At 43.6% G+C, this 24,804-nt stretch overlaps 1 protein-coding gene across 1 annotated transcript in view; it reads left to right on the forward strand.

Annotated features, from left to right (window-relative positions):
* LOC114795714 (collagen alpha-1(I) chain-like) overlaps positions 1–24,804 on the forward strand; it is a 33,123-nt gene that overhangs the window by 7,523 nt on the left and 796 nt on the right. Inside the window, exons 21-99 of the mRNA XM_028989294.1 lie at positions 47–100; positions 442–540; positions 618–671; positions 796–894; positions 976–1,029; positions 1,146–1,199; positions 1,305–1,358; positions 1,436–1,489; positions 1,564–1,608; positions 1,694–1,792; positions 1,879–1,986; positions 2,130–2,237; positions 2,327–2,380; positions 2,671–2,724; positions 2,827–2,934; positions 3,015–3,068; positions 3,151–3,204; positions 3,725–3,886; positions 4,002–4,109; positions 4,401–4,508; positions 4,653–4,706; positions 4,786–4,893; positions 4,998–5,051; positions 5,128–5,235; positions 5,327–5,380; positions 5,475–5,582; positions 5,779–6,073; positions 6,161–6,351; positions 6,453–6,695; positions 6,867–7,009; positions 8,914–8,978; positions 12,169–12,357; positions 12,530–12,546; positions 12,772–12,813; positions 14,309–14,410; positions 14,895–14,930; positions 15,175–15,249; positions 15,325–15,387; positions 15,474–15,527; positions 15,626–15,679; positions 15,774–15,827; positions 15,907–15,960; positions 16,456–16,500; positions 16,581–16,634; positions 16,940–16,984; positions 17,062–17,115; positions 17,202–17,300; positions 17,380–17,424; positions 17,563–17,661; positions 17,782–17,835; positions 17,912–18,019; positions 18,116–18,169; positions 18,332–18,430; positions 18,721–18,774; positions 18,855–18,953; positions 19,158–19,211; positions 19,311–19,364; positions 19,623–19,676; positions 19,766–19,819; positions 19,957–20,001; positions 20,107–20,205; positions 20,317–20,424; positions 20,649–20,756; positions 20,835–20,888; positions 21,012–21,065; positions 21,141–21,248; positions 21,337–21,390; positions 21,649–21,702; positions 21,802–21,963; positions 22,153–22,260; positions 22,540–22,647; positions 22,776–22,829; positions 22,917–23,024; positions 23,111–23,164; positions 23,248–23,355; positions 23,462–23,515; positions 23,614–23,721; positions 23,840–24,128; positions 24,528–24,718. Of these exons, the coding sequence (XP_028845127.1) occupies positions 47–100; positions 442–540; positions 618–671; positions 796–894; positions 976–1,029; positions 1,146–1,199; positions 1,305–1,358; positions 1,436–1,489; positions 1,564–1,608; positions 1,694–1,792; positions 1,879–1,986; positions 2,130–2,237; positions 2,327–2,380; positions 2,671–2,724; positions 2,827–2,934; positions 3,015–3,068; positions 3,151–3,204; positions 3,725–3,886; positions 4,002–4,109; positions 4,401–4,508; positions 4,653–4,706; positions 4,786–4,893; positions 4,998–5,051; positions 5,128–5,235; positions 5,327–5,380; positions 5,475–5,582; positions 5,779–6,073; positions 6,161–6,351; positions 6,453–6,695; positions 6,867–7,009; positions 8,914–8,978; positions 12,169–12,357; positions 12,530–12,546; positions 12,772–12,813; positions 14,309–14,410; positions 14,895–14,930; positions 15,175–15,249; positions 15,325–15,387; positions 15,474–15,527; positions 15,626–15,679; positions 15,774–15,827; positions 15,907–15,960; positions 16,456–16,500; positions 16,581–16,634; positions 16,940–16,984; positions 17,062–17,115; positions 17,202–17,300; positions 17,380–17,424; positions 17,563–17,661; positions 17,782–17,835; positions 17,912–18,019; positions 18,116–18,169; positions 18,332–18,430; positions 18,721–18,774; positions 18,855–18,953; positions 19,158–19,211; positions 19,311–19,364; positions 19,623–19,676; positions 19,766–19,819; positions 19,957–20,001; positions 20,107–20,205; positions 20,317–20,424; positions 20,649–20,756; positions 20,835–20,888; positions 21,012–21,065; positions 21,141–21,248; positions 21,337–21,390; positions 21,649–21,702; positions 21,802–21,963; positions 22,153–22,260; positions 22,540–22,647; positions 22,776–22,829; positions 22,917–23,024; positions 23,111–23,164; positions 23,248–23,355; positions 23,462–23,515; positions 23,614–23,721; positions 23,840–24,128; positions 24,528–24,718 (6,900 nt within the window). The remainder of the gene's footprint in view (positions 1–46; positions 101–441; positions 541–617; positions 672–795; positions 895–975; positions 1,030–1,145; positions 1,200–1,304; positions 1,359–1,435; positions 1,490–1,563; positions 1,609–1,693; positions 1,793–1,878; positions 1,987–2,129; positions 2,238–2,326; positions 2,381–2,670; positions 2,725–2,826; positions 2,935–3,014; positions 3,069–3,150; positions 3,205–3,724; positions 3,887–4,001; positions 4,110–4,400; positions 4,509–4,652; positions 4,707–4,785; positions 4,894–4,997; positions 5,052–5,127; positions 5,236–5,326; positions 5,381–5,474; positions 5,583–5,778; positions 6,074–6,160; positions 6,352–6,452; positions 6,696–6,866; positions 7,010–8,913; positions 8,979–12,168; positions 12,358–12,529; positions 12,547–12,771; positions 12,814–14,308; positions 14,411–14,894; positions 14,931–15,174; positions 15,250–15,324; positions 15,388–15,473; positions 15,528–15,625; positions 15,680–15,773; positions 15,828–15,906; positions 15,961–16,455; positions 16,501–16,580; positions 16,635–16,939; positions 16,985–17,061; positions 17,116–17,201; positions 17,301–17,379; positions 17,425–17,562; positions 17,662–17,781; positions 17,836–17,911; positions 18,020–18,115; positions 18,170–18,331; positions 18,431–18,720; positions 18,775–18,854; positions 18,954–19,157; positions 19,212–19,310; positions 19,365–19,622; positions 19,677–19,765; positions 19,820–19,956; positions 20,002–20,106; positions 20,206–20,316; positions 20,425–20,648; positions 20,757–20,834; positions 20,889–21,011; positions 21,066–21,140; positions 21,249–21,336; positions 21,391–21,648; positions 21,703–21,801; positions 21,964–22,152; positions 22,261–22,539; positions 22,648–22,775; positions 22,830–22,916; positions 23,025–23,110; positions 23,165–23,247; positions 23,356–23,461; positions 23,516–23,613; positions 23,722–23,839; positions 24,129–24,527; positions 24,719–24,804) is intronic.

Genomic DNA, 24,804 nt, shown 5'->3' on the forward strand with positions numbered 1-24,804 from the left:
CAAATGAAATGTTTAGATGCTCATGAATGTTATATCGCTCTTTCAGGGCTTCCCCGGAATACCTGGGCCACCAGGTCCAAATGGCGGTCCTGGTCTGAAGGTAAGCTCAGGATTTTATAAGCACTCACTTGTTGCAGGCAATGTAGCTGTTTGCTGTCTTTTCTGTTCCTCTCCTCAGGGCTGTAGTTTAGACAGAGCTGTCTCAGGTCCTGAAGTTGTGTGGTGGCTACTGAGCTTAGTAGATATTTCTATGAACCTTCTAACAGAACTTCTTTAAGCATGAATAACATTAGCAGTGACCAGAATCCTCTACAAGGTCAGTTCTATCTAATAGCTCTTTATGGTAAAAGAAATAGAGAGCGAGCAAGAGAGAAAGAGAGAGAATAATCTATTATCTACACCTACTTAATCAGCAAATCTTTGGTGCTTCACTATTGTCAGGGTCCTACTGGAGAGACGGGCAGTCATGGTCCTGCAGGACCGAGAGGTCCGACTGGTGAACCAGGCCCTCATGGAGGTCCAGGGCTCCCTGGAGCAAAGGTGAGGCTTTGTTCTTCTCCTTTACATTGCTGCATGCTGTTCCCAGTTTCACCTGCTTTATGTTTTTGCTGTTGAAGGGAATCCCTGGCAACCCAGGTAGTGCAGGTCATGATGGAAAAGTCGGTGCCCCTGTGAGTAAAAAAACCTTTACCTGGATTGCATGAACATTTCTATCATTAACAAATACAAGATGGGAAGTAAAGATAAAAAATGTACAGGAACACTATGAAGAACCTTTTCTCTGTAATGCGCTAGGGACTGCCTGGGAAAGATGGCAGCCCTGGACCTCCGGGCCCTGCTGGATCCAGAGGCCATCCTGGACTGATGGGGCTACCTGGGCAGAAAGGAGAGACTGTAGGACTTCACATGAAGCATTGATTCATGTTTGATTCATCGATGAATGTAGACTAATTTGAGTTTCTCCAACATTCGCAGGGTGAATCTGGGAAGAACGGTGAAAAGGGAACTCAAGGCCCCTCTGGGGGTAACGTAAGCAGCGCATTTAAAAAAATCTTTTGTGTTGTTATCATTGTTAGAATTTCTTTCAATTATTTTATACCAGGTGTTAAGATTTGAACAATGCATTTTTTTTCCTTCGACTTAAGGGTCCTCCTGGTAGAAACGGGGCACCTGGACCTCCTGGTACTCCTGGCCCACCTGTATGTACCATATATTACATTCATCCTTCTCATCAACAAACGCATAAGAAATGTATAGAAATATGAATAAAGATGTAGAAATGATCAAATGAATCTTTACTGTAGGGAGCTGCAGGAGAAAAAGGAATCCAAGGACCTCCTGGACAACCTGGAAATCAGGTGTGGAACATCACTGAATCCATTCAGAGAAACATGTACTTGCCCCACCATACTTTACTGACCCTCTTCTAATGCAGGGGTCACCTGGAGGTCACGGGGCTGCTGGAATACCTGGGAAACCTGGTGAAGTGGTGAGCTGTAAGACTGGGTGGGTGGTATTGTGATTACATAGCTGATGATGACCACTAATCATCTTTTTGAACAGGGTCTTCCTGGTGATGGCGGCCCCTCTGGACCAACTGGTCCCAGAGTGAGTGAAAATAGAAATTATTACTCAATGACATTTCAGTTTTTTGCTGTTGCTCTAGTGAGAACTGATGAACTTTTGCTATTAGGGTGATGTAGGTGTCCCTGGTGAGATTGGAGCTCCTGGACTTGATGGACTCCCTGGACCTCGTGGACCCCCTGGTGCCTCTGGTAACTCAGGTCCCAAGGTAGAGTTCTGGTTCATATAAGTTGGTTCAACAGAGTTGCTCGAGTTAATCAAGATGATGCACACTGGCTTGATTTTCATCTTCAGGGTACAGCTGGTGAGCCTGGTGCTCCTGGCACTGCAGGAGCTGCAGGTCTCCAGGGACTGCCTGGAGAGAGAGGCCAGGATGGTTTACCTGGGCCTAAGGGAGAAAAGGCGAGTCCCTCAATCTTCAACATGTTGTGATTGATTAAATAGAAATAAGTTTAGCATTTAAAGTATGTTTGGTTTTGTCAGCCATGTGTTTACAGAAACTAGAACATTAGAATGTAGTAACCATTGTTATGAAATCCCATTAGGGCGGCATTGGACCTAAAGGTGAAGATGGTGCACCTGGCAAGGAGGGCCTTCCTGGTCTTACTGGACCCCCTGGAGTATCTGGCCCTCCAGGTGGACCTGGTGAGAAGGTACGAATATTAGTGCACAGCAGGATACTAAGTTCTCTCAACTCCTGAGCTACTTTTCCACCTGTAGATTTGGATTCTTTTGTTGTCAGGGAGAAGTTGGTCTTCCAGGTCCTGCTGGTCCTTCTGGTGGCCGTGGAACTCCTGTAAGCACATAATTCATCCTACCTCTTTAGCCCTCAGTGTTCTATGGAGGAGCTATTATGCTTTCCTGTGACACCTCACCTAAATTGGGCACAAGTAGATCTTACAAATGTTCTGTAAAATTTTATAACTCATCTCTAGGAATACGCACATCGTGGGCATCAATGTCATTGATATTGTCTTTCCATGATTCCCTTGAACTGTGTCTTTTCTGGTGAAGGGGAAGGCATTTTGGTATTTGGTATCTCTACAAAGTGTATTTGTAGAGATATTTATTCTTTGTACCCTTTAGGGTGAACGCGGGGAGCCTGGATCTGCTGGACCTCCCGGCTTCCCTGGAACCACTGTGAGCATCCCACATTTCTAGTTAATTTAGTCAGACAATATGTCTGCAATATGTCTGAACAGTCTGCAGTTACAGAATAACATTTCTGAACTAACCCTCCAGGGTAATAATGGCTTGCCTGGCGAAAAAGGAGAGAATGGAGAAACTGGACCAAAGGGTGAGCCCGGAATCCCAGGACCTGATGGTCCTGCTGGTGGCCCAGGAGCTCAGGTACTTACATGGCACTGTTCTTTGACCACTTAACACATCTCTCTTCTTAGCTAATTCATGCCACATATTTTCTCATTTAGGGTGCCCATGGTCCTCCTGGACCAAAAGGTGCAGCAGGGACACCCGGACCTGCTGTAAGAACCGTGCTTTTCTGCAAAAGATTTTCTGAGTTGGGTATCAGAGCTTGGGATTGACGCTTTAAATATATGTTGACAGGGTAATACTGGTCTCCCTGGATCTGTTGGTCATCTTGGACCTCCTGGACCTGCTGTAAGTCTTCTAATTCCTGTTGGCTAGAAAGATTTCCTCTCTGTTAAAAGCTTAAATCTGGAAAAATCATCATCAGTGCCATGTCACAGGAGGACGAGGACCCAGGCACAGAGTTTTACCGTTTTTATTTTCTAAATAGGACAAACAAACATAAAAGAAACAAGCTTTGGGACATGGGGAGTGGAAACGTGAAGTTGAAGGTTCACACTCCTATAGGGACACTCAACACACCACCACCTAAAAAAACAAACATTTGACTCATATGTCCTTTTACAAAATCAAGACAAAACCCAAGACCAAGATTTACTATCTGAGTGGTTGCCTGCAAAAAGCATCGCCCCTCAATTGGCGGTTCGGTGTTTATTACGGGAACCGAGAGCACTGATGCAGGCATACTGAAACAGGGAGGACGTCAGGTGCGGGGAATCAAGGCAGCATGAGCCCCAGGAAATGTCTTGTAATGTGTAGCTATCCTTTGGATATCTTTATTAATTGCACTTTTACATTATTTATGTTTCAGGGTCCCGTTGGTCTGTCAGGCCTACCGGGTCCATCAGGAAAACTGGGACTGAGGGGTCTTCCAGGTGAAAGAGGTGTACCTGGTAGTCCTGGAGAAGTTGGTCTTAATGGACCTCCAGGACCTAAAGGAGAGAGGGGTGCTCCTGGAAAAGATGGGTCTAGGGTGAGTTCCACAGGTTATAAGAAGCATCTGCAGAATCATAAGTTCACAGATATCTGCTCAAGAGAACTTTGTACATGAAGATTTTAGCATAGGTTTAACAAGCAAAATTCTGCAGGGTATTCCAGGTTCACTTGGACCTGGGGGTCTGATTGGATCAAGAGGTGATATTGGTCCAACTGGTATGAGAGGAGAACCAGGAACACAAGGAGAGCCAGGACCAGCTGTGAGAATTCAAACTCCCCCATTTACATTTACAGCATTTATCAGACACCCTTATCCAGAGCGACTTACAATCAGTTTTTACAGGGACAGTCTCCCTGGAGCAACTTAGGGTTAAGTGTCTTGCTCAGGGACACAAAGGCAGTAAGTGGGATTCGAACCTGGGTCTTCAGGTTCATAGGCGAGTGTGTTACCCACTAGGCTACTACCAGGCCTCAGGCCTCCCCCCTCAGAATGGCCTAATGACATTCCTGGCCAAGTCATTGGATAGCATGTACCTTCTGCTGCATTTTAGGGACTACGAGGACCACGTGGACCTGTTGGTGTCATGGGAGAGCGAGGCCCTGCTGGTCCAGCCGGAGCTCCTGGACTTTCAGGTTCTCCTGGTCAACCAGGCCAAGAGGTGAAGAATTAAATATTGCAATAAAATATTTGACAAGGAATTTTACATTATAGGAAGTTTAGATTAAAATCAGAAAAACAGAAACTGTCTTCAACTGAAATGCAGAGATTGCTCCATAACATATGCAGTGTTGTAAACTTGTAGGGATCTCCAGGACATGAGGGTGCTCCTGGTCCAAATGGCCTCCCTGGTCCTAAGGTATGACCGTTTAACCACCAAAACGAACACACAGCACACTGAACAACAATCTTTTTTTCATGATTTTGTCTGTGTGAAGGGAGATCGTGGTGAACCAGGTAATCCAGGTGGCCCTGGTGCCCCAGGCCATCCAGGTCCTCCAGGTCCACTTGGACCACCAGGCAAGACAGGAAATCGCGGGGAACCAGTAAGATCACAGACCATGACATACTTTACCGTAATATTTTAAAATATTAGCATTTTGTATTAAATGGAAGCAGCAATGTGTTTGTTTTTTCCTCTCTTGTCTAGGGTTCTGCTGGAGCTCCTGGTTCTCTTGGTCATCCTGGACCCAATGGTGGCCCTGTATGTCCTCTACCCTAGAATGTGACAGCTCCCTTTCCATTAACTTCAGTAACTAGTTCTCATTCATTCATTTTAGGGGCCAGCTGGTCTCCCTGGTGATAAGGGTGAGACAGGAGAAACCGGGGAAATGGGTCATAATGGATTCAAAGGATTCCCAGGCATTTCTGGCATGATGGGACAAGTGGTACGCTAACTGCAGCATATGCATACAAACCTACTTTTGTCTCTATCTTTGTACTTATTAGTCATGAATAATTCCAACCATCTCCACACAGGGCATACCTGGAGAGGTAGGACCTGCTGGTGCTACAGGTCCTTCTGGGCCCAGAGTAAGTGGATTGAAATGCTTATTACATGAGCCATGCTGAACAACATAATCCTCTTTGCTCATTAATGCGTGTATCTGGTGTATCTGTTGGGCAGGGTCCTCCTGGAAGCAATGGTTCTCCTGGTAAGGATGGTATGAATGGTTTGCCTGGTCCTATTGGTCCTCCTGGACAACGTGGACGTAAAGGAGGCACAGGACCTCCTGTGAGTGTTATACCTTTATTTGCATTCATTCTTATTGCTACAAGTACCATTCCTAGTATCCGATGGCTGGTAAATGTGGTCTGAAGGTAGGTTTCCAGGACAAAACCTGTACACACCCGTTCTCACAGAGGTATTGTTGCAAGACCAGGTAGATAACATTTATATGGACTGATCTTGGTAATTATTCTAATTTTAGGGTTCTCCTGGTCTTCCTGGACCCCCTGGACCACCCGGCCCTGCAGGAAGCCATTATTATCCTCCAGGTCCTATTCCCTTCCCAGACCAGACCAAGGGTGTTGTAGATCCTGATCCTTATCCAATGTACTACAGAGATGATGCTAATGTAAAGTCTGAGTCTAGTACAAGCATGGAACCAAGCCTGCAGGCCATAAACCAGCGAATTCAGACAATCCGCAGGCCAAATGGGACCAGGTCTAACCCTGCACTCATGTGTCGTTTCCTCAAAAAGTACCAGTCCAAGATCCAGAATGGTGAGTTCTTGTTCACCAGTTCTCTTCTCCTGTTCACAAATGATTGCAAAGGTCTGATGTATCTTTGTGAAATCTTTTCTGTGTTAGGTTTTTATTGGATTGACCCCAACCAGGGTTCTCCTCTTGATGCCATCAAGGTTCACTGCAACATGGAGACTGGTGAGACCTGCCTCTACCCTACCCAGCCCAGCATTCCTCTGAAGAACTGGTACATCAGCAAGAAGAGCAACGAGAAGAAGCACGTCTGGTTTGGCGAGTCCATGTCTGGGGGCTTCCAGGCAAGTGAAATGATCTGCATGTCGTTGTAACACAGATCACAACCTGCACCAGAATTCTTGCCTTGTATTACTTTGTCATCTTTTCCCTCTTCGCTCTGTAGTTCCAATACGGAGGTGATGGTTCTGATCCAGAAAGTGTCAACATCCAACTGAACTTCATGCGTCTGATATCCAAGAGGGCACACCAGAACATCACCTACCACTGCAAGAACAGCATTGCCTACATGGACCAGGCCTCTGGCAACCTGAAAAAGGCCCTTCTACTGCAGGGCTCCAACGACATCGAGATCAGAGCCGAGGGCAACAGCCGCTTCACGTACAGCGTTGGCGAGGATGGCTGCTCGGTCAGTTTCATCCGCTCTCTCTCAAATCAACATGCTGAAACTGGAAACTTCTCATGGACACAATCAACTTCAGGAATTGTCTTCTACTGATTTAGCCTCTTTAACTTTTCGTTATTATTTTGCTTATTTTTTTGATCATGTTCATGTTTCTTTTTATGCTCATCTCTGCAGTCACACACTGGCACATGGGGGAAGACCGTCATATTCTACAAGACAACGAAAACCTCTCGACTGCCTATCCTCGACTTTGCTCCTGGGGATGTGGGCACTCCCGAGCAGGAGTTTGGCCTGGAAGTTGGCCCTGTTTGCTTCCTGTAGAGAAATGTTTGGACATTTATTTGGACTTTTTTTTGGATCAACCCACCGCTTCATTGAGGAGCACTACCAAGACACCACCAAGTTCTGCTGGCAAAAAGAAAATAATATATACCAGCAAATCCCAGACATTGATTAAAAAAACTGATGTAATAAATGAAGAGGGTTTGTTTTAATTTGGTTTTAATAAGTGGCAAACATGCAAATGTGTTCTGTACTGTTTTCTTGTGATAAATAAATTTGAAAAATGATGGTCAAGTGAGTTATTTAACCATGAATACAAAACATTTGAAGATGCACTGAATTATTAATCCGCACAACAGGAAGAGTTTATGTTTCCCCCTATTCTTTATGCACAGGTTAGACTCTGCGGCCATTTACATTGGTAGATTCTCACTGAAGGCATCAAATCTATGAATGAACGCATGTGGAGTTATGTACTTAACAAAAAAAGGGGAAATAACTGAGAACATGTTTTATATTCTAGTTTCTTCAAAATAGCCGCCCTTTGCTCTGATTATTGCTTTGTACACTCTTGGCATTCTCTCGATGAGCTTCAAGAGGTCGTCACCTGAAATGGTTTTCACTTCACGGGCGTGCCTTATCAGGGTTAATTAGTGGAATTTTGTGCTTTATCAATGGGGTTGGGACCATCAGTTGTGTTGTGCAGAGGTCAGGTTATTACACAGCCGACAGCCGTATTAGACAACTGTCAGAATTCATATTATGGCAAGAACCAATCAGCTAACTAAACAAAAACAACTGAACAACTGTTAAGAGGAGACTGCACGAATCAGGCCTTCATTATCAAATAACTGCCAGGAAATCACTGCTAAGGAGAGGCAGCGAGCACAAGAGATTTGTTTGAGTCAAGAAACACAAGGAATGGAAATTAGACCAGTGGAAATCTCTGCTTTGGTCTGATGAGTCCAAATTTGAGATCTTTGGTTCCAATCGGCGTGTCTTTGTGAGACACAGAAAAGGTCTGGATTAACACTAGAACTCCCAGGTAGGCCAAATGGCCCCTTGATTTGAAACTATGAACTCAATCACGATAGTTGGCTCCCATTTATTTGTAAATAGGTGGCTCATTGGAATGTATCACTCCCCATCCCCCCGTAAAAAAAACGCGTAAAAAACATTTGGCCCCATGTAAAAATAACCAAGCCAAATGGCCCCTCTCTGGTAGAGCTAGTCTGGAGTTAGGATAGATAGTCTAGGATAGATAGTCGGATAGATAGTCTAGTTTGATTGATTGATTGATTGATTCCACATGCCTGGTTCCCACTGTGAAGCATGGAGGAGGAGGTGTGATGGTGTGGGGGTGTTTTACTGGTGAAACTGTTGGGGATTTATTCAAAATTGAAGGCATACTGAACCAGCATGGCTACCACAGCATCCTGCAGCGACATGCCTTGCCATCCGGTAGTTGGACGAACATTTATTTTGCAACAGGACAATTACCCCAAACACACCTCTAGGCAGTGTAAATGCTATTTGACCAAGAAGGAGAATGATGGAGTGCTGCGGCAGATGACCTGGCCTCCACAGTCACCGGACCTGAACCCAATCGAGATGGTTTCGGGTGAGCTGGACCGCAGAGTGAAGGCAAAGGGGCCAACAAGTGCTAAACACCTCTGGGAACTCCTTCAAGATTGTTGGAAAACCATTTCAGGTGACGACCTCTTGAAGCTCATCGAGAGAATGCCAAGAGTGTGCAAAGCAGTAATCAGAGCAAAGGGTGGATATTACACTGCCATCACTGAATTCATTACATCCATCACTATCTGTTAACCGGCTGCCAGACCAGACTACAATGCATCATTCACTCTGCCAAAACAGTCCAAAAACCATAGTACAGCTCTCAAATTATCCCTCTCACCCTGTTCACAAACTCATTCAGACTCTCCCATGTCCCATCAGGACGCGTCAAGGACAGTTTCTTCCCCATTGCAGTTCACGTCATCAGTAATGCCTGGAATGTTCCCTGACTCCTACCCCTCACCCTGACCTGAGATTTTGCACATCTATACAATTATGCCATGTCTCATATTTACATTTGCAGTATTTCTCAGACACCCTTATCCAGAGCACCTTACAGTCAGTAGTCACATGGACAGTCCCCCCCTGGAGACACTCAGGGTTACCTTGCTCAGGGACACAATTGTAGTACGTGGGGTTTGAACCTGGGACTCTGTGGTCTTCTGCTTCAGAGGTGAGTGTGTTTATTGTAAATCCACCCTGTACACCATCCAGCTCATCCACATTCCTGTCACCATCTTCCTGTTATTGTATATTACACCAGCAAACTACTCCTGCCACGTGTTATAAAGGTAAAAAACATTCATATCCTGCTGGCTCTTTACACTCCTTAAATCTCATATATCTACCTATATCTACCTATACATGTAAACACCATTCTGATTCTGATAAGGAATGCAGCATAATGATGTACTCAGACATAAATTTTAACACAAAGTTATTTGGTGGAAATAAACACACACACACATTCATTAATAACTGTGTAGTGCAGCAATATACACATCAGGCTGTCTAGTGGATCTGAGAATTGAACTACAAAAGGTAATGGAAACAAACTCAACAATGATCAGCTGATTGGATGTCCAATAAAATGAACATCAATGTTTCTGTTTAGTCTACCAGCCTGCTAAGCATAATGGCGATGTCATGATCCTGAATTTTCAGGGTGCTCTGGGTCCGAGTTCCGGGCCGGAGTTTTAGTGGGCAGTCATGAAAGGCACCCAGGGAGCAGTGTGTGGGGATGGTACCTTAATCAAGGGGACCTGAGTGGCACCTTGGCAGATCGGGATTTAAGCTCGCAACCTTCCGATTACTGGCCTGCCTCCTTACCTGCAAGTATACCACTGCCCCTGTGTTCTTTGTGCGTTTTCATAATTTCCTGATTGTGTCCCTTTTACGTTTAGAATAAATGGATCCTTTCAATGTCCCTGTCCTGCCCGGTTACTGTGTATTTTATGGTGCCTTGATTGACCACTGTACCTTTTAAAAAAGACACTTCAGAGAAATTAAACCCTTACTTTAATTACGTGTTTTTAATTCATTATGAACATGACTTCAAATGATTTTTGTTGGTCTAAAATTTTTTGTTGAGATGTGTGCTTCTCAGTTTACTTTGCCAGAGAAATTGCAGTTGATTTAATTTCTAATACAATCAAAAACTTACATCAAATATTGTCCTGTAAGAGCACAGAGCTTTCAATTTCAACAAATCCCAAAGCAGTATTTTAAACCATAGTCGCTTCATATACACATGTACTATTATGTATCCTAAAATCCTGCAGAAGCACTCTTCCAAAAGATTAATCTAAAAGATTATTTCAATCCCATTTTTTTTTAGTTGTACAATTGCCTCCATTTCTTCCTGCCCTGCACCGAGTTGTGTTTTCCCCCCAAGAACATCCCATAGAACTGCTGAATTGAAATGTGAGGAAATTGACAATGTGCAGCTTGATTTATCCATCCCTTCACAGGTGCCAGTATAACCAGGTTAAAAAATCTTCCTTAAGTTTTTATCTGCCCTGGTTTATAAGACAGTCCTTCCAGCCCCCTAGTGGCTGGCCCCTCCCTCAGCCTTGAAGGAGGAACATCTCAGAAACGATCTGGCGCTCCCAGCATCTTCTCTAATCTTTGGTATACAAGAGCTTGGGTCACTTGTTCATTTGGACCGTGGGGCTGTCCGTTAGGGTCTGGATTTACACGGGCTGGATTTTTACATGATTACCACTTGAGGAAATTCTGGATCCTCCTTGCTGCAAGGAGTCTTCATGTCTAATATTTAGACATGCTCAGCTCAGTGGATGTTCGAGTAGGGCTGTTGCTTGCCACAGCGGCTCTTCTGGCAAGGGCACAAGGCAGGGTGGATGATGGTGAGTATGACTTTCATTGAATTGAGAGGATGAGGGGAACTGCATGTTGCTGTTTATTAATTTATAATTTTATATAATGCATTCCCATAAAAGGACAATGCTCCAATGACAATGACCTGATTTAGGACATTGAAAGCTATTGTTCTACTAAGAGCCTTGGTAGTTTTAAGTATTTTACTTGCTCGAAATCTTGTTTATTTTGTACATAACTAGACTGAGTAATGAAGTCTGGAAACAACAGTTGTGTAGCGCCACTGTCAGGTTGAGTTTAAAATTGCAACCCCAACCATTGACATCCCAGAAATAATGTTACTTTTCTCTGGTTTGCTTATTTTTTAAAAACTTGATGGGAAGATTTTGAAGAGTTAATTGAAGCATGATTGTATTATTATTGCAGGATGGGAACTGGAACACTTCAGAGAAATCTAACCATTAATTTTATTATGTATTTTTCATTAAGAACATGACTTCAAATGTTTTTTGTGGGTCTACACGGGACTCCAAAATTTTCGTTGAGATGTGTGCTTCTCAGTTTACTTTGACTGAGAAATTGCAGTTGATTTAATTTCTAATGCAATCATATCCTTACATCAAATATTGTCCTGTAAGGGCACAGAGCTTTCAATTGCACAAATCACAAAGCAGTATTTTAAACCATAGTCGCTTCATATACTCATGTACTATTATATATCATAAATTCCTGCAGAAGCACACTTCCAGAGCTATGTTGAAAAGATTATTTCACCTGAGCTTAACAGTTTATTATTTTCCATCAGGTTTGTGCCATTACTCAATTCATTACCCAGTCGCCAAATCACAGTGGTCTAAATAAAATAGGGATTGCTCAAAACTGCTCCTTCTGTTTTTGGACTTTTGCAACGCTCTACAAGAAATGTCTGTCAGTTTGTTTTCAGCTCATATTTAATAATATATATTATTAATATATATATATTACTGTATTGTAGTATACTCAGTGAGAACACAGGCTGCGTATGCAGTTGAGGTGTATGGTTTTCTTGTTATGTAGCACCACCGTGTGGTTGAGATTTGTGGTGCTTGACTAATTAGCGTCAGCCTTTATAATAAAAAAAAACTGTACATTCTTATTTTTTATCTTTTTACGTGAATAACTATATTTCATTGTGATGACAGAAATAAGAAAGTCCTTTACCACAGATGCTGAAGTACAAGCTGTCATAATTTCAGCAGGATTACTGTACTTATTTTCTACTACTGCTGGTGACTTTCAGGCACTCTGGGTAGCTGCACAATGGATGGACAGACCTTTAACGACAAAGATGTGTGGAAACCAGAGCCCTGTCAGATCTGCGTGTGTGACAGTGGGTCTGTGGTGTGTGATGACATCTACTGCGAAGATCTAAATGACTGCCTCAACCCACAGATGCCGGAAGGGGAATGCTGCCCCATCTGCTTTGACGGTATCCTGGCCTCCTTCTGTTCTCTGCACAGCACTTTGTGCCAATAGAAAACGACTGTGCTGCTTTACTGATTTGATCTTATTAAATTCAAAACATACATAAGCACAATTTTGATTAACATTCTTAAATAAACTGCATAATCTTATTAATGTTCTTTCTGTTGATCTTGTAGATATTGACCCTACAGAGGTTAGTAGCTTCATAAAAATTTTTGCCTAATGTGCGCGTTGCTTGCATCATGCATGCATTGGGTATAAAAATTAATAATTGTATTATGTATATGACTAAACAAAAGAACATGGAGTTTATAACAAAATGTATGGTGTTTGTGTAAAAGTGAATTGAAAAAGAATGTTGCTGAAGTCCAAGAACATACTCTAAAACATAGTCAAAGTCCATTCCTTTCAATTGCAGGAACCAGATCAGAAAGTGCCTTCTGGACCGAAGGGTGATCCGGTAAAGAATTTTATTTTATTCCAGACTTTCATTCAGTTATTTTTTTTCGGTCAGTACAAAATGAATTCATAATGCATTTTGTGGAACAGAAGTCTTCATGATGATGAAAGAGATAACAAATGCCTCAAGTTGTTGTTTATGCTGCAAACAATGCAAGATTTGCTTAACAACTGTCCATTTTACAACTAACTGAATATTACACATGTGGAACCCACAATCCATAATATATTCCATATATTTTTACCAAGAAGATATTCAACAGAGACGACATTTTCAGTTGTTGGTCCATCCTCTCTAAAGGGATGAAGAATAGTGGCTTCATCCTCAACCTTAAGAAGACTGCAGCAAGACATCACTGCAGAAAGTGCAGCACGAGCGGCAGCCAATCAAATCAATATGTACAACTTTCCCGAATTCCGAACGGTTTGGCCAATCAGTGGGGTTTATTGCCGCGGCGAATGAGAAACAATGTTGGGTTGGCACCCCTGTGTTCCTTGCACGGCAAACATGCCCATTTTGAAATACTGATGTGACATGTAGGCGAGTGTGTGCGAGTGTACACAAACAGGGTTTTATTAAAAAACATTAAATAACAAAAGCAGACAGACTGACAATGCTGAATAAACAGACACAGATGAATCCGTCACCCTCAGAGCCCAGAGCCAGATTCAGAGTAAACACAGATGAGATGAACTTGTGACGGTCCTCGCATAGACCTGGTGGTGCAGCTGATCAGGACAGACAGACAGGTGGGTGCAGGTGATGACAGACAGGCTGAATCTGTGATAGAACAGTAAACAAAACGTTTACATCATTTTAATGCATTAAATTAATATAGCTGAGCTGCAGGTGGCATTCTAGAAAGCCACAGGAGATGTCCTGCTGGATCTGGCCACCATCAACACTGCTGGACAAGAAGCAGGTGGCACTTAATGATGAAGTATGTGAGAACTAAACACTGGACAGGGTGCCTTTAGATTTTGCTGTAGCTTTGTATGGACTGTACTGACATGTAAATCTTTAAACCTACATACTTGTTTTGTTGCGTTTAATCTCAATACTTAAGGACTGAAGCCCAGGGATTTTCTTTTCTTTGTGGTCTACAGAGAGGCAGGTCAGGTTCTCAAATGGTTCAACCATGAGGACCCATGACAGGAAAAATTCTGAAGCCGATAAAAGCCATTTGTAAGCGTGACTGGTAACTATCATACATTGTTAATGCCTAGCTGGGGCAGTGGTGGCCTAGCGGTTAAGGAAGCGGCCCCGTAATCAGAAGGTTGCCGGTTCGAATCCCGATCCGCCAAGGTACCACTGAGGTGCCACTGAGCAAAGCACCGTCCCCACACACTGCTCCCCGGGCGCCGGTCATGGCTGCCCACTGCTCACTCAGGGTGATGGGTTAAATGCAGAGGACAAATTTCACTGTGTGCACCGTGTGCTGTGCTGCTGTGTATCACATGTGACAATCACTTCACTTTACTTTAAAATTGTTTAGGGTCCACCAGGTCCTCCAGGAAGGAATGGCATCCCTGGACAACCAGGACTACCTGGTCCACCTGGACAACCTGGACAACCTGGACCTCCTGGCATTGGTAATGTGAGTAATTCCTTTCTTTTGTTTTTGCATTTTGAAATAATGTTATATTTTCAACTCTGTTGGAATGCACATATTAAACCGACTATATACCAGGTTTCCTTGTAAATGGAAGTTTTGTGGAAGAATACAAGGTGGTATTAGGTGATATTATCACCATCATTATCATCATATCTTCACACCTATATTAAATGATGTATATTATCCACATGTCATTAATCTTGAATTTAATGTTAAAACTTTACAGAAACTCATAAGTCCTTCCCAGTCCTGCAGTAATTTCCATCGTTTGATGTGGGTTCAGGTGTACCAACAATATAAACTTCTGCATGGCAGTATAGGGTGAATTAAACTGACCCATAAACTGACCCACAATTAAACTGACCCATAATGTCATGAATCAGTCCTGATTGATGGAAGCCCTGGATTTTTCTTATTTAAATACTTTTTCAATTTTTTACATAATGTTTCAAATGTTGTATTACAGAACTTTTCTCCTCAGTACGGTGGTGTAGATGTTAAGGTAAAGTACTGGCTCTTTTCAATATTCCTGCTGCAAATTTTTCGTGCATTTGTAATGAGTATATAGCCATTTTCAACTAAAGTCGCACCTCATTGTCTCTTTTTACTACTTCCTGTTGGTTTTAAGGCTTTGAACTGACCATTTAGAATAAATGTTGAGATTGATTCAGAAATATGCAGTGATGAATTGCTGTACATTATTCAACCCACCACTGTACACTTGATAATTTTTTATCATCACACAGGGAACCGTGACCATTGTTGGAGGCTTTCCGGGTCCCCCTGGTGCATCAGGTGCCCCTGGACCCCCTGGTCTCTCTGTAAGTTATATTTTCACTTCTTGACAAAATATTTGCATGAGCTTAAATTCAATTTTTTTGTTTTTTCGCATTCAGGGTTCGCCGGGACCTGCTGGTTACCCAGGATCCCCTGGTGAGCCTGGAGAACCTGGCCCTGCTGTGAGTAACTGTATGCAACTGTTAAAATCTCAAGGAACATTTATTTTCGGTGATTCCTGATATTGGGCTGCTGTATTTACTTGCAGGGTGCTGTTGGTCCCATGGGACCCCCTGGTCCTCTTGGTAAAAATGGAGAAGAGGTAATTTTCTTATTGTGCTTGTATTTGTACTTATCTTTCTTTCTTTGTGGAAGAGGTATATAGCTGGATTCTGTGCACTTCATGTTTGTGTTCCATAGGGAGGGCCTGGTAGAGATGGACACAATGGTGAGCCTGGTTTACCCGGGCCACAGGTGAGTCCTAAGTACATATGGCAAGCTGTAGATATTTGATTTAATAAAGAAGTAACAATGAAAATAAGAATGCATTGTTCTCCTCTTACCCCAGGGTGCTCGAGGATTTCCCGGGATGCCTGGAGTGGCTGGCATGAAGGGCCACAGGGTCAGTATGGAAGGTCAAAATCCTCCCTAGGTTATTTAATGAAGCCTTTAATTGCCTGATGATTTTTCTGTTCTTGTAGGGTTTTGATGGATTAGATGGACCAACTGGAGATCGAGGTCCTGCAGGGCTTAAGGTACATTCTTATGAGCATTGGTTCTGTCAGTATTTTCATTCAGATTTTTAATTGTTGTTTTGCTCTTGACCTGTGAGTTTTTTTTTAAAACCTGTGTTTTTTTTCTGTAAAAAACTGTGTGTGTGTAACTGTTGTGTTTCTTTTAACCTGTGTGCAACTGTGTTGTTTTGTTGACCTGTGTATAGCTGCAGTTTTACATTACATTTACATTTAAGGCATTTCGCATTAATTTTGCTGTTAACCTGTGTGAAACTATGTTGTTTTTCTGTTAACCTGGGTGGGTGTAACTGTGTCATTTTGCTATTGACCCCTATGTGTGTGTGGGTGTGAGAGACTGTGTCATTTTGCTATTGACCTTTGTATGTGTGACTATATTGTTTTGCTATAAAATGTGTGTAACTGATGTGTTTCTGTTAACTTATGTGCAACTGTGTCATTTTGTTGACCTGTGTATAACTGTAGTTTTGCTGTTAACCTGTGTGTACTTTTGTGCAGGGTGAGCCCGGCTTCCCTGGTGAGAATGGCATTCCTGGTCCAATGGTTAGTGTTCCAGGTGAAGGGCCTTTGTTGATGTTCTGGCTCTAATTTGTTACACTCAATCTGTGACATGTCTTCTTCAGGGACCTCGGGGTCCTGCTGGAGAGAAAGGTTTTCCTGGACCTTCTGGTCCCGCTGTAAGTACCTGTCAGGAACTCCTCACACTGTCAACACACAACAAAAGATCAAAAGACAACTGACCAAATGAGGATGGAACACGGCTAGGATACATTCATACTGATCAAAACATATGGAAACAGTAAGGGCAATCAGGAAACACAAGACCAGGCAAACATGAGAACCGGGACACATCTGGATCATGGCAGTACCTTAGAAAGTGTCAGTGCTCTGATACCACATGTAGGTAAATGTAAACAATGTCATTTTTTATCTATATAGCATGTTTCTTGTCTTGATTGTCCTATTTTCAAATGGCTAACAGGGTAACCGTGGAAACAATGGCCCCCCTGGTTCACCTGGACCTCATGTAAGTGAGACACTCTAAATAACAATAATTTATTTAATTAAAGTTTGACTTTTTTACTTTCTTAATTTCCTCCTAAGGGAAATGCTGGTTCCTCTGGACCCTCTGGGTTCCCTGGTGGTCCAGGACCTAATGTAAGTTTAAAAAGACACATTAACACACCTACAAACATAAAACGCACCTGCCACAATTGTGTAATATTTTGCCATTCCTGTACCAGGGAGAGCCAGGTTCCAAAGGAGAACGTGGGCCTGCAGGAGCTCCAGGGAGCTCTGGTGAACCTGGTAAACCTGGACCTGCTGGTCTGCCTGGGAATTCTGTGAGTGCTATCCCAGCACAGCCTCAGACTTCTTATCTTCAGAGATTATAACTCATGCACTACCCTTGTATCCACATAGGGAAAACCTGGAGCTAACGGTATCCCTGGACCCCGAGGAGAACCTGTGAGTAGAATGTGGATTCATGAGCTTCTGAAGCACTTTACTTTAAAGTTGTCATTTTTGTTCTTCTCTACTGTCTCAGATATAAAATATTAAATGACATAAAAGTTGCTTTGTTGGTTGGTTGGTTAATATTGATAGGGAAGTCCAGGTATAGCTGGCGGACCTGGCTTCTCTGGAGCACGTGGTCCACCAGGCCCTGCTGGTGCTATGGGTGCACCTGGTCCAAATGGGAATGTTGTAAGTAACCACATGATATAAGGATAGTTTTTCCTCAGTTACATTGTATACAATTACATATTATCTCAAATAGCATGGTTATTTTAGAGATGTACCACTTACATATATATACAATTGTAGGGGAGTGGTGGTCCCCCTGGTGCTAGAGGAGACCCTGGCCCTAGAGGAGAACCAGTAAGTACAGATTTGTCCGTCTGTCCCATGTAGAATACCTAATGTCTAAGTCCTCCAAATGCTTAAATCTACAAAGGGTAAAGCTGGAGGGATGGGACCACCTGGAGCCCAAGGTAAAGATGGACCCCGAGGACCCCGTGGAGCCGCTGGTCTCCCTGGAAAGGATGGACCTCCTGGTTCCCTAGTGAGCTGTTTTCTTAATGTTTACTATCTACTTGTGAATAGACTTCCATTCCATACTTAATTTATTATTCACATAATTTATTTAACTATTCTTTAGGGTCCAACTGGCATGCGTGGTCCCCCAGGTGGTGATGGGCCAATGGGTGAAAAGGTAAATTAACTTTTAATACAATTTAAATTATATTTTCAACTGTATTGTGAGATCTCTACAAAATCATAATTCATCTTCATAAAACAGGAAATCAAGTTAAATAAGGCAGTATCTAACTAAATATGTAACTCTGAATTTTTTCTTCATTTATTCTGTCCCTAGGGTCCCCCGGGAGAGAGTGGTGGACCTGGGCCCGGTGGAGAAAAAGGTGCCACCGGTGAGCCTGGTCATCCAGGAGAGCCTGGACAAGCAGGAGGCAAGGTGAGGCCTGTTGCTGAAGTCTTGTCCTGCTCAACACTCCTTTCTTGTCCAGCTCTTGTCGGGCCGTCTCCCTGTCTATCTGTCAGGGAAAGTGAAAGTATTATGACACACAACAGCACAGCACACAATGCACACAGTATAATGTGATCTCTGCATTTAACCCATCCCCTGATGGTGTAGTGGCATTTGAATCGGCAACCTTCTGATTATGGGTTCCCTTCCTTTCCCGCTCGGCCACCACTGCCCCATAACAGTATTTTCAGCATGTCTCTGTCTCCCTGCTTATTCAGGGTATCCCCGGCAGCCCTGGAGCCCCAGGCCATGATGGAAAAGTCGGCCCTTATGTGAGTTGGCATGTACAATTCCTAATTCCTAAATCCTGACTACTTTCTGGATTTAGTAATAAAGACTGCTGGTGTTTCAGGGACCTCCTGGACACAGTGGTCGTCCTGGAGCCCCTGGGCCTGCTGGAGCCAGAGGCCATCCTGGACTAATGGGATTCCCTGGACTAAAGGGAGATGGTGTAAGTTAGAGGAAATACCCTGTTTAGACTTTTCCTTGTGTAATACATACAATCATGCAATTAATAATTAGCTTTTCTTTTGTATACATGCTTTTTTGAGATGAACTGGAAGAGTGCATGGTATCTTGTGATTTTCGCATATGATGTTGTTAACATTCTGGAGAAGAAATCAGCAAAATTTTGAAAATATTGTTCTCTTCATAGGGTGATAATGGGAGGCCTGGTGATAGAGGACCTGCAGGTCCTTCAGGTAAAGAAGTAAGTATTGCATTGTTGATGGAATTTCAGCTTAGTGTGGTGGGTCAACACTTTGACGTAATTCAAAAAAATATTTGCCTTGTTACTTCATCATCACAGGGTCCTCCTGGCAAAGCTGGTGGAGTTGGTGGTCCTGGTAACCCTGGTCCCCCTGTGAGTATCTTTTTTGTTGTTTTACAAAAAAATACAACCAGTAGTTACAGGAGACCCCCTGGGACACAATGGTAATGAGTGGAGTTTGAATCTGGGACTTTGTGGTCTTCTGGTTCATACGCAAGTGACTTAACATCTAGTCTACTAAACCCCTATCATTATTAAAATATAACAATGTCATTATGTAAGTACTTGTATGTTAATTGTTAATACTGTTACATACTGTACAGTCTCAGCCACTTCCTGCTTTTCATTCAGGGCTCAACTGGGGAGCGAGGAGTGCCAGGACTTCCAGGCCAGCCTGGAGGACAGGTAGATACATGCACACAAAAGGAAACACACTCTTTAATTCACACATATACAAATTTCGTATTTATTTTTTACCTTGTTTTTTTGGTCAGGGTCCTCCTGGACTCCCTGGTCCCCCAGGTGAACGGGGCAGCCGCGGTGAACAGGTAGATCCATTTAGTCATTCTGTTGCTGGTGTGTAACGTGAGGGCGCATGAAGGGCATTTTTTCTTGTGTACATGGTGGAAATGTCATACGATCAAGTCAAGGTTATTTTACCTCTAGTCTGTTTTTATCTGAATAGGGTCAACCTGGAGAGGCTGGTGGTCCTGGACCTGTTGGCTCTAGAGTAAGATAACCCCAACTTATGTTGAGCCTTACCAACTCTTCGTAATGCTCTAAACTTCTGCAGCTTTTATAAACAACCAAAACATAGAAATCTATCCCACTTTAGGGTGAACGAGGCCCTGCTGGTGAGCGTGGAGCTCCTGGCAAAACTGGACTGATTGGACCTAGTGGACTTGATGGTGGAGTTGGCCATGATGGTGCACCGGTAAAACAGGAGTGAAGAATTTTGGAAGTCAAACAAACCAGATTGTGCACGTGTAGTGTGTCCTGTCACTATATGAATATTTCCTCATGTTCTCATTCTTTATGTCCATAGGGTCCATCTGGTCCTCCTGGTCCTCCTGGCACCGCAGGACCACCAGGACTGGCAGGCATGCCTGGAGAACAGGGCAGTAATGGGTCATCTGGCCCAAAGGGAGACAGGGTAAATATTCTTTTTTAAATCCACTTTAGCCATTCCTGTATTACTGAACCTCACAATTTGACTAAAGAAGGACAAAAAACACAATATTGAACATGCATTTCTCAACTAGACCATAGCTACTGAGATTCAGCTGTCATGGACTCTTTATATGAGGAATCATAATATTAAATATTTTATATACAGTTTATCTAGCTTAACTGAACAGTTTGTCTTTTGTTGTCCAGGGCGAAACTGGGCCTCAAGGTGGTGACGGCATCCCTGGTAAAGATGGCCTTGCAGGGAAAATTGGCTTCATTGGACACCCCGGCCCCTCTGGGCGGACTGGTGAAAGGGTGGGTTCATATCTCTCATGTTTGCAAGTGTCACTTAACTAAGATTCTTGCTGCAATTTGTGAATTCCTATCTCCCAGGGTGACGCTGGTCCTCCAGGGCCTCCTGGATCTGTTGGTCCATCTGGTGGACGCGTAAGTAATGCCACCCCATGGACATGGTCAAAAAAAAGACTTTTGAGAAAATACTTTGGATGTGTGCATGCATGTAAACATGCGTGCTTATGGACATGTGTGATATTTTTATCAATCTGGCAGGGTGAACGTGGTGAACCGGGTTCTCCTGGACTCCCAGGATTCCCAGGACCCCCAGTGAGTTACACAATTTCTGCATAAAATATAATTACTTTTTGCAGGTCTGATTTGTGACATATCATATTTTTTTAGGGTGCTAGTGGTCTGCCTGGCACCAAGGGAGGGCCTGGAGAGACAGGACCAGTGGGCGATGCTGGAACCCCAGGCAATGCTGGACCATCTGGTCCCCCCGGACCTCAGGTACATGTCCAAGAAACATTGGGGTTCCCCAGTTAATTTGCATTTTTGAGGGAATTTAGCTGGCTTGTTAAACAAACTTCCCTTCCAGGGTCCACCTGGTGTCACTGGAGCAAAAGGCCCCCGAGGTCCTGCCGGTATACCAGTAAGAACAAACTTATCTGTTTTTTTCCAGTTTCAGAAATGCACTTATCTGTTGTGACATTATATCATGTTTTTATCCAAAAATAGCTGATACTAGATCAATATATTGAGGGGAGACCAGAGTTCAAGAACTTTTGATATATATCTGCAACTCCATGTCACATATTCCCCCCTGGTTCTCACCCGTTCATAATAAATTCACTTATAGGAACTGCTGTGTAAACATGTGGCAGCACATGATTCAACTTTTTCTTTGCAGGGTTCTCCAGGTTTCCCTGGTGGTGTAGGCCGGGTTGGACCTCCTGGTCCTAGTGTGAGTGCCACAAATCCAAGCTCCAAGCTCTTTTAGTAAATATCTTGTAATATTGCAGCATGTAAATGCTTTTTGACGTGCCCCTGATCACCATTTCAGGGTCCCTCTGGACCAGCAGGCCCCTCTGGACCTTCTGGAAAAGAGGGATTGAAGGGTCTCCCAGGTGACAAGGGCCAACCCGGTCCCCTTGGAGCATCTGGCCACCCCGGACCTCCTGGGGGCCCTGGGGAGAAGGGTGCTCCTGGGAAAGCAGGCGACGATGTGAGTACACCAAATCTACCAGTCATATTCAAATGGTGGAATTCCAGTAGGATTCTGCACCGATGCAGTGGAGGAAATAAGTGAAAGTATTCAAGAAATTGATAATCAAAATCAAATCTAACCGTGAGACCAGTGAATTTCTAATTTCCACTAGTGTGTGTGTGTACTGAGCTTTGTCTGTATGTACAGGGATTTCCAGGCCCCATGGGGTTACCAGGAGTTCCCGGAGGTCGTGGAACACATGGTTTCCCCGGGGAACGGGGACTAAGGGGGTCTAACGGCAGGCCTGGGCCACAGGTGAGAGTGTGTAAAGACATGGAGGAGACCCTGTTGTATAGTTCATCCATCGCAATATTTCATCTTACTACAGAGTAATTGTTCAAAGGAGATGCATCTTTGACAATCTTTTAAAAGACCTCATCACCTGACTATCAAACCTCAGTTTTTCAATGGAAAAATCCAACAATACAAACCTCACATATGAAGAGCAACACGTTTTTTGTTCTTGTAGTTCACTTGTTTTACCCGATTGCTGCTTGTATTTACCTATGATTATTCATATTTTCACCCCTACAGGGAGAGCCTGGTCCAGCAGGACTCTCAGGCCCTGCTGGTGAGAAGGGACCCATAGGAGCCCGGGGTCCATCTGGACCTCCTGGTCCACCAGGTCAAGGCGGTCGTGATGTACAGTGCAGGATTTTTTTCTGTATCATACCAACATTCACGCAATCTGTGTGAATTAAAAAGGGTCTTTGATGTTTTCCTGAAAACAAAACATTCACTGCATATTAATGAATGTAATATTTTTGCAGGGACAACCTGGCCCTGAGGGTCTTCCAGGCCGAGATGGTCCCCCTGGTGGAAAGGTCCTCTTTCCTCTGCTTTCTAATGCAAAGATTGGAGAATTGGGGTAAACTTTGCATATCTGACAGTTTTCTAATTTTTCACATTAGGGTGACCGGGGAGAAAATGGACATGGTGGTCCCCCGGGGGCACCTGGTCCTCCCGGTGTCCCTGGACCTCCAGGACCTGCGGGCAAGGCTGGTGATCGTGGAGAGACTGTAGGCGTAGCACCTTTGAGAAAACATCGCCATCCGCTCATAGAACTGAAACTGCATGATGACTCTCTTACTCTCTGATTGTTTAGGGACCTCCAGGTCCTGCTGGTCCAGCGGGTACCCCTGGCATCAACGGTGGCCCTGTATGTCATATTAAAAGTAAAACTGATAGTCCAACATTGTGTTTCCAAGGCCATTCTGAATGCTGCTCTTTTGTTTTCCTCAGGGTCCTGCTGGGTCTCCCGGAGCCAAAGGTGATCGTGGAGCACCTGGATTTAGAGGTTTAAAGGGCCACAGTGGATTTCCTGGCCGTCATGGTATGCCTGGACCTTCTGTAAGTAGAACCTGCCTCTCCCCATATTAAGTGTGTAGCAGTCACCCTCAGTAGAGCATTGTTGAGATGGTGTACTGGCTGAGGTGACTGATATTCGTCTAATTAGGGGCCACCTGGAGAACAGGGACCAGCTGGAGCTGCCGGCCCTGCTGGCCCCAGAGTAAGTCATGGCACAATAAATAATCAACACTATCATTATCTGTTTGTGTTTGTTATTTTTTGGTTATTTATTGGATTGATTAAATTTCATTTCGTTAGGGCCCTGCTGGACACACTGGAAGCCCTGGTAAAGATGGCATGAACGGTTCACCTGGCCCTGTTGGTCCCCCAGGTCCCAGTGGTCACCTTGGAGATATGGGAGCTCCAGTGAGTCTTAATTTCCCTTGTCCAGTAATCTCAATATGTTGTAATGTGTAATAATATCTGACTTAATGTGAGGTCAATCTGCATTTTATCTGAATTTTTTTCCTTTGATATTTTACAGGGTCTCCCTGGTCCCCCTGGACCTCCAGGCCCCCCTGGGCCCATCATCCCTATCAACCCACCATTCCCTATTCCATCCAACGGTAAAGGTCAGACACGCTCCAGCTATGATCCCATGCCATACTATCACAGAGCTGATGACAGCGGTGTGGTAGAGGATGCAAAAATGGGCGCCATGTTGAAATCACTGAGCCTAGAGATTGAGAACCTCCGTAGCCCTGATGGTACCCAAAAGGACCCTGCCCGCATGTGTGATGACCTCAAAATGTGCCACCCAGACTGGAAGAGTGGTAAGACTTTTTGGGTTGGTTTCCAATTCATAGATTAAGCCTAGTCCTAGACTAAAATAGAATATTCTCCATTCAAAAAAATAGGACTAGGCTTCACTCATGAACTCATGACTGACCATTTGCATGGCCTTGATAAATGTCTCCTTGTTTTTAAAGTGTCACTGAAATTGTAGTTAAACTATAATAGCAAAGGTCCAAAGTTAAGTTCTAGTTAGCTAACTAATAGCCAATAACCAATATTAATCTCTTTATTATTATGTAATCTATGAATGAACAGATTTATAATTATTGGTAATAGTATTGGTAAAGTATAGTGGGTTCTCACATCTAACATGACTGGGGAAACCTTTCATTTTGTTTAGGTTTATGGCATCTTCCTATTATTTTCTGCTGCTGTAGGTCTGTATTGGGTCGACCCCAACCAGGGTTCTCCTCTTGATGCCATCAAGGTCCACTGTAACATGGAGACTGGTGAGACCTGCCTCTACCCAACCCAGCCCAGCATTCCTCTGAAAAACTGGTACAGTGGCAAGAACATTAATGAGAAGAAGCACGTCTGGTTCGGAGAATCCATGCCTGATGGCTTCCAGGTAGGACATGGGAAATCCTCTACTTCTTTAGGCGTCTAAAGATTTTGAGATTCTACCTCCTCATTGACTTGCTGCTCCTCTCTGAC

The sequence above is a fragment of the Denticeps clupeoides genome, chromosome 8 (genome assembly GCF_900700375.1).
Source record: "Denticeps clupeoides chromosome 8, fDenClu1.1, whole genome shotgun sequence".
In the NCBI taxonomy this organism is placed as follows: domain Eukaryota; kingdom Metazoa; phylum Chordata; class Actinopteri; order Clupeiformes; family Denticipitidae; genus Denticeps; species Denticeps clupeoides.